The 7,955-nt window shown below is 34.2% G+C and overlaps 2 protein-coding genes across 2 annotated transcripts; one reads left to right on the forward strand and one right to left on the reverse strand.

The window, feature by feature from the left end:
• The first annotated feature begins 1,447 nt into the window (after window positions 1-1,447).
• On the forward strand, window positions 1,448-2,935 carry LOC137828167 (CRIB domain-containing protein RIC6-like). Its single transcript, XM_068634629.1, has 4 exons — window positions 1,448-1,987; window positions 2,075-2,175; window positions 2,289-2,367; window positions 2,436-2,935. Exons 1-4 carry the CDS (start codon window positions 1,927-1,929, stop codon window positions 2,822-2,824), a joined length of 630 nt encoding a protein of 209 aa, XP_068490730.1. The 5' UTR covers window positions 1,448-1,926; the 3' UTR covers window positions 2,825-2,935.
• An 843-nt stretch (window positions 2,936-3,778) lies between these two features.
• On the reverse strand, window positions 3,779-5,779 carry LOC137829957 (piriformospora indica-insensitive protein 2). Its single transcript, XM_068636998.1, has one exon. It carries the CDS (start codon window positions 5,557-5,559, stop codon window positions 4,012-4,014), a length of 1,548 nt encoding a protein of 515 aa, XP_068493099.1. The 5' UTR covers window positions 5,560-5,779; the 3' UTR covers window positions 3,779-4,011.
• Window positions 5,780-7,955: the final 2,176 nt, after the last annotated feature.

Consider the following 7,955-nt stretch of genomic DNA (forward strand, 5'->3'; position numbering starts at 1 on the left):
AGCAAGATGTTTTGTTGTGAGTGGAGAGTATTATGGCCGTCTAAGTGCTTTAAGTTCTCTCTGGGCACCAAGACCACGAGGGTAAGATTTTCTCTTGCTTTTAAGGTTCAATACTGTATATATATATTCTTTGGCTTGGATGGAGCTGGAATGATGGTGTAATATGCTGCTTGGCAAAGTAATTGCTGCATTTTGCTGCCACAAAATCTTTTTTATTCATTTTAAGCTTTCTATGATGCTGGTGCTCTCTTCGAAGGCTGCTCCATGTGGCTCTAGTTACACACTTTGCTCCTCCAACAGGTTGTACTGCAGATTGGGGGTAGGTGTTAGCTTTGTGCTGATATAGGTATATGAAATCAACTTTGGGTTTGTAATGATGTAGATTAAGCCATATAATGGTTGGTACTCTAAGCTATAAGGAGGAGTAACATTGTGATTTTTGTACAAGGGTTGGGATACCTCTGAAGTATCTCTCTTAATTTAATTTATTCATTGCTGATAAAAAAAAATTATACAAAAGTTTCTTTATGAAAGTCTTTCTGACGAGATGTAAGAGCCAATGTATCTCAATAACATGAGCTAATGTTGTAACTAATATTGAATTTTAAAAGTTGAAGTTTAGTTTAATATAACTATGTTTTTTTTATATATATATATATATATTAAATTAAATTAATAAAAATAAGTTAATTACTTTTCATTTTTTAAATTTAAACAATGCAAAATTTACCTGTTTTTACTCTTCTTTCTTCCCATCTCTTTTTTTTTTCTTTTCTTGTCCAGTCAGTCTTCATACATACTCCTAGGTTTCTCATTAAAAGTAAATTATATCCTAATACATGGAAACTAATAATTTCTTCAAAGAAGGGCTAGGGAATTTGTAAGATTAAAACTCTTGAATTAGTTCGCAGAAAAGTGGATGTTGAGGATTATAAAAAAATGTGCTAAGTGGAAGAATATTATTAACTTAATAATATTTATTCTATCTTAATATGATATTAGTCATTTACTATAGTTGATTAGATTTATTAGACCACCCAATATAAATCACTTATAATATAAATGGATGCAAATCGATTGAATTAAACATAAAATTTATTTTTTAATACTAATATATAAAGACTAGATAATAATAGAGATTTGAGATAATAAGTAATTTGACAACTTTATTAGATTATGCAGAGTATCTATATGATGTAGATTGAAAAATATAATTTAAGTGGAGTATAACTGTATTATTACTTTTTTTTACGTAAGATAATTGTAAAATGGAGGCAATTCCCATGAATTTAGGAATGAGGAATATCCAATCATCTATTTTCCATTCATGTGGACTTATATTTTTTTACAAATGACCTGTTAAAGGGTTTTAAATTTAGCATTTTCAAATTGTTTCCCTTAATTTTGCTTTATATTACTTCTCATCGTAACACCTCAAATTTCGAAAAGCTTCTGGCCTTGATTGTGTGGAAAAACCAACCAACCAACAATTCAAGGAAATCAAAGATGGACATTCTTTTAACAGAAATGTTAGTTAGACTCAGCCCTTTTCTCACCATTCCCATCTTCGTCACACTTTTGTCAAAAACTGCCTCAAGTTTTTGAACCATAACCTTTCTCTCTCTTCAAACGCAAAAAAAAAAAAAAAAACCAAGTAGAAACCCAATTTGCACACACTAAGAAGAAAAACAAAACACAGATACCTTGAAGCATCCTTTGACGGGTTCTCATGGGATGATGTCTTCAATTCCAGCATACACGCATCGTTGAATGTTCAACAAAGAAAGTTGTTGCGTCGTGGACCTATCTCGAAATCAATGTTGGTTTCTCATCTTCCAGATTTGACTTGAGGTTAACCAATCACAACCACATCATTGAAAATTTCCAAAAGAGAATTCAAACGCATCAAATTTTGCTGAGTTGAGCATGTCCGGCGGCAAGGTGAAGGGCATTCTGAAAGGCTTTAGATACTTTACTCAAATATTTGGTAAGCAATTCAATTTCTAATGCTTTTTGTTAGCATAATTTTTTTTTTCTTGATGTTAATTTTTTTTAAAAAAACGTGACATGACAGAGGGTGAAAAAGAACAAGAAATTCAGATCGGATTTCCCACAGATGTAAAACACGTGGCTCATATAGGGTGGGATGGACCCTCTGTAAATTCTCCCAGCTGGGTAATTCTCAATTTTCTTAATGACTTTTGTTAATTGTTAATCATCAATATTTGATCTTGCAAGTGTTACCTAAAGAGAAATGGCTTTGCGTTTACGCTTATGTTGATTTTCAGATGAACGAATTTAAAACTTCTCCAGGTGTAGATGTTCAAAATAAAGGACAAGAGAATGGAGTGAAACGTGTACCCGAAGGTACATTTTTTTTATTAATTTAGTTTATTATTATTAGAATTTAAATGGGTAAAAATGTTTGAACATAGAACCAAAGAGAAGAAGTAGTCGAGATTCAGCAGATTTACCGAAGGCGTCTAAAAGACAATCAACGGGTCTGACGGATTCTCCCGTAAGAGAAAAGACAACCAAACCGCGAACAAGGAAATCTTCCAACAAGCCCAAAGAAGAGCCCCACCCGACCCGAATACCCGAATATTCGGATCCATATCCCCTACCTTCCACCCTACCCTCACCGGATAATAATATTCCTAAAAAGACCCGTCGCCACAAACCAAAGGACACTTCTAGTGGCGTCCCATCCAAATTAAGATCCAAAGCCCAACTTACTTCCGATTCCGGATCCCCGGCCCAACCCAAGCCCAGGAACACCCCAGTCACCACCTTTGATCAAGCTGAACATGATCTTTTGCTGTAATATTGCTCTATTTTTACCCTATTAGTTTAGTCTTCTGTACAGATAACTCTTGAAACTAGAACAACACACTTCCTTCCCCCATTTTAATATTTATCATTATTATTATTATTATTATTATTTCTGTTGTTTCTTCATTTCGTATTTTATATAGAAAGTATTGTATTATCACCCACTGCTCATATGTAATTACGCACCAATCAGTCAACTTGTTCATTCTGGTTTCAATACTTTTTCTTCTTCTTGAGATTAATATCAACATTTTCGTTTCAAACGTGGTGGAAGGAAATCCCGTTATCGTGTTGGTGTTTCATCGAAGAATAAAATCAAATGTAACATAAAAAACGAAGAGAAATTTGACTTTTTGTGAAAAATAAATCATATTCGTGGTAGTGTTTATAGTCGATTGTTTTGTTTAAATACATTGATAATCATTAAGTAAGTATTTATATAAAAAAAGTTAGCTGTAAATTCATTTTTACAGTTGGCGTAATCATAACATAAAAGGCAAAGAAAGTAAAGGTGTGCAGATTCATTTTTCTTAGCATATGGACACAGGACATAATAAATGAGATGGGAATAATATGGGTTAGCATGCATGCATTGTCAATTCAATTATTGTCATCTATATTGCTTCTTGCTTCTGTCAGTGTCACTGCAAATCATACAATTTATAGCTCCCTGCTCCAATGTTAAGAATCAATTATTACACACTATACCCTTTTCTTTACCACTCCTTCCTCATCTCGTGCAAACTATTATTGGAAACCATATTCAACATATATAGCTACACATGCGCCAAGAACACTACATTTTTTACATGATGTGAAAACTAATATGCATGTAATTATTAGAAGAGACTAGCATAATTATAAGAACACAGAAATAAGAAAGAAATAAAGTGAAGGGAAACTCCAATACACCAAATGTTAACAACAGTGTAATGGTTTAAATAGGTAAGCATAAAATAAATAATTTATATATCCAACTTTGAGTTATAAGAAAGTAATGAGCAACTGCCCTCCAATCACCCTCATTACCACTTTACAATGTTAATTTAAAAAGGTTTCCAGGTCAGAAATAAACATGTCTTTTTGTTGTTTAGTGGTCAAAAAGAAGTTTCTCCTTAAGTCTAAGAGACAAAAAAGACAAAACCTATTCTCTACACTTAAGAACCAACCAAAGCATCCTCAAAATCCCGTGAAGACAACCACCCCAGCAGCGACAGAAGCAAGACGAACCAGCAAGGCAAGAGAATCAAACCGCAGCAGAGAAGAAGCCCTACTGAAAACGACAGCATCAGGAACATCAGTTTTCTTGCAGGCTTCGAGTTGACCCAACCCATCACCACCACCACCACCACCACTTTCACACCCTCTTTTATTGTCCAAACAGAGCCCTCTGTTGCCTGCCACCTTCAGCTTCAGCTTTTGACCTACTCTTCTTGACAATCTCACCCTCCCACTTAAATTGTTGTTCTCCAAGTTGATCTCACCACCATACTCCAAAAGCCCAAAGGGCACAGGCCCTTCAAGGCTATTGTTATCAAGCCCAAGATAAGACAAATTTTTCAAATATACCCCCATTGAAACAGGGATGCTCCCCACCAGCCCCATCTCTGAAAGCCCCAATCTTTCAACACCCCCCAGATTTTCCCATATTTCCGGAATCACCCCGGAGAGAGAATTCCCACTCAGATACACTTCCTTCAACGTGGGGACCTCCCCTACAAACAAAGGCACACCGAAACTGCCGAAACGGTTGAAGCTTAAATCCAAAAACTCCAAACTTTGCAACCCTCTTAAACTCTCAGGGATTCTGCAACCAAAAGCGTTGAAGCTCAAATCAAGCTTCAAAAGGCGAGAGAGATTCCCAAGCGACTCGGGTAAACAAGCTTCAAACTTGTTCCCACTGAGATCAAGAACTTTGAGTTTGTCCAGGAGCCCCAAGCTGGAAGGAATTTCACCGCTAAGGTTGTTTCTGGATAAAGTAACCTCTTCCAAGTTGAGGAAGGCACCAATCTGAGAAGGAACCTCGCCGTGAAAAGCGTTTCCGATCAAAATAAGTCTACGGAGAGAGGTGAGGTTTTGAACGAGAGGAGCGAGAGGTGAAATGAAAGAAGGGTTGTTGATGAAAACGAGTTCCTGGAGGGAGGAAGGTAAAGAGAGGGATGAAGAGAGAGAAAGAGGGGTGTGGTTGAAGCAATTGTAGAAAAAGAGTTTGCGAAGGTAGGGGAAGGAGGCGAAGAGATGAAAGTTGAGGGTGGCGTTAGAGGAGCAGGGAGGGTTGGGGGTTTCGTCGGAAACGTAGCCGAAGCTGAGTTGGACGATGTGGGGCGTTTGGTTTAGCTGCGTTGGGTAGTCGCAAACGACGCCGTGTGGGGCGGAGAGGCAGAAGTCGTCGGGGAAGAGGGTGCGCCAGGGAATGGTGGGGTTGAGGGAGTGGAGAATCTGGTAAAGAGATTGTTGTTCGGAGGAGTCCAAAGGAGGTTGCTGGTGGGAGAGAGAGAAGAGGGTGGTTGTGAGGAGAAGAGAAAGGAGTATGGACAAGACAGCCATTTGTTGGTAGGAATGTTTTGTTTTGTTTTGTTTTGAGGTTGTTGGTTTAGTATTAGTATGTGGAATGGGAGAGTGAGGTTGCAGAAGAGAGGAGGCAGAGAGGAAAAAGACGAGAGAAAAAGAGACAGAAACCTGCTGAGGAAAGAGGCGACAGTGGTGCGCCGCACTCGCCGACTTCATGTGTCGTGTTGTAGAAAGCGACTTGTAACGCCGTCTACCTACACTCTTTTTCCATTTCTATCCTTCTACACACTGTTACACTTTTACCAATATTACAAATACTATCCCTTCTTTCTAATTTTGGTTTCTAATTGTACCTAAAACCCAAAACCGATACACATTTTTCAAAATCTCTTCACTCTTTCCTTATTCCCCTGTCTTTCTCATTCCTTTGGTTTCCAACACTCAACTCTGCAACAACCACCTACTGATTAATTATTTTATATTATTGTAACATTTTAATCCTTTCTTATTCTTCGCACTTTATTTTCTTTCATTCCAAAACAAATAACATTTTTAAGGACCACTATCTTAGTGCTAATATTTTCTTAATTATTATTTTATATTACTGTTCTATAATAAGTTACGCTTTTTAAAAGTAAAGACTTTTAATTCAAGAAATCTTCATTTCTAACACCCCATTACAATAAAAATTATACTAATTTCTATCCAAACTTTTAAGTTTTTCAAAATATTTCTAATACATGATTATAATTTATAGAAATACAAATATTTACATATTCATAGTTCAAAATAAAACTCTGAAACCTCTAAGGTTCTCCTGCACTTGTATGGTCATCTGCTCGTGTACATAGTACAGTCATAACAGTTGAAACACAACAAGAAAAACAAGAGTAAGCTAGTGAAAATATAATTTTATAATATACACTCTTAACTCCAAAGAGAAAACCAGATTACATGATCAATTTATTAAATTATTCAATTTTCTTTAAATCTCAATAATAAACAATCACATAGATCTCACATGGATTTACACATCCAAAATATTCAACAAACAACGTCTTCCGGAAGACCGTATTAAGTCAGTCCTACCAGAGACTAACACCTAATCTAAAGATTACCAGCGAATCCAACAAAAAGGATCAGAGTAAGTTCAATACAACTCAACTCGTGCATCTCATATGTCATGGTGTGCATGAACTCCCCCATCAACTTCTCACCACCTGATATCTTAATCTATGTGACTTAGATCATCAGTGAACCCGAAAATCTCTGTTACCACATAGACATCAATACTTAATACACAACAAACATCAGTCCATACATTATTCCAAATGTATGAATTTAATTTCATACCATTCCGTCATACAATATCATTCAAAAAGTGATCCGCAATATTCAAAAGTCTATTTGACATAAAAAAAAATAACACTTTAATACTAAATCATTAAAACCTAATATTTCCACAAATTTAAATAATATATAAACAAACAACCCAATATATATAAACACACAACATCCTGCAAGAGAAATTGAATATTGGGACCACGTCCCTTCCGCATTCAGATCTTCTATCCTAGGGTGTTATTAAAAATTAAATTTAGCTTTCTTTACCTTAATTGCTTACTTTCCAAACAACTTCTAGCAATTTGGATAAGTTTCAAGATTTACGAGCCCTAATGCAAGTTATCCAAACATAACAAAAATTCAGTATATAGTAAAATAAATTGAGAGGATTAAACTTCTCAACTAATACCACCAATATTAATGACTAAATTCTAAGAAAAAACATAAAACAAAGGATATCTAGAGTAAAAATGAACTTACTCTGTTTAAAAAATTTGATCAGATATAAATGTTCATTAACTCCTCAGTTACAATGTGGTATGATCAGATTCTAAAATAAATGAAGATTAAGAGAAAGAGAAAGAAGAGAACATGGAGAGATAAAGAAAAAAAATGAAAGGGACTAGTTCGGGGTTGCGGCGAGGTTGTATTGGTTTTTAAAAAAAAAACACGCTCTTACAATACCCATCCCAATTATTATTAAAATAAATAATTCATTTTAATATTATATATATATATATATTTTAATTTGGTTTTATTTATAATTAATATGAAATCTCTAATATATTTAAAGAATGAATATCCGCATTGTAAAAGGTTAAAGAGGATTATTTTTTTCAATAAAAATATTTAATATTTTATACATTCAAGTACATTTGTAAATGTGTAAATATTAATAAAGATGGTAAACTAAAATAAATATATAGATATAACAAATAAATACTGTGAATTAAGATTAACATTAAATTTGAATTTATAAATAAAGTTTTAATAATAATGTTTAATACTTTATTACCCTTAAAAAGTATAAATATAATATGTTAAAGATTTCTTTTCAAACCAACACGTCTCCTTCCACAATCAACCCGTGATTAATACTTTCACCAATTACAAAAATCTATGTTTTGTTTGGACTGTAGCATGAATTTTAGGTAGTAAAAAAAGGATAAATTTAAAAAGGAAAGTAGGATTGTTTAAATTAAGGAAAAAAATGAAAAATGAAATAAAAATTTGTGAGATGAATTGTAAATTTTGAAAATATACATAAA

The sequence above is a fragment of the Phaseolus vulgaris genome, chromosome 7, assembly GCF_000499845.2.
Source record: "Phaseolus vulgaris cultivar G19833 chromosome 7, P. vulgaris v2.0, whole genome shotgun sequence".
Classification (NCBI taxonomy): Eukaryota; Viridiplantae; Streptophyta; class Magnoliopsida; order Fabales; family Fabaceae; genus Phaseolus; species Phaseolus vulgaris.

What these genes read in the sequence shown, in the direction of transcription:
- LOC137829957 (XM_068636998.1), bottom strand. Translation starts at nt 5,559, where the DNA reads ATGAAGTCGGCGAGTGCGGCGCACCACTGTCGCCTCTTTCCTCAGCAG.
- LOC137828167 (XM_068634629.1), top strand. Translation starts at nt 1,927, where the DNA reads ATGTCCGGCGGCAAGGTGAAGGGCATTCTGAAAGGCTTTAGATACTTT. An exon ending in ATACTTTACTCAAATATTTG is followed by an intron (nt 1,988 to 2,074) that starts GTAAGCAATTCA and finishes GTGACATGACAG; the next exon opens with AGGGTGAAAAAGAACAAGAA. An exon ending in AGTGAAACGTGTACCCGAAG is followed by an intron (nt 2,368 to 2,435) that starts GTACATTTTTTT and finishes GTTTGAACATAG; the next exon opens with AACCAAAGAGAAGAAGTAGT.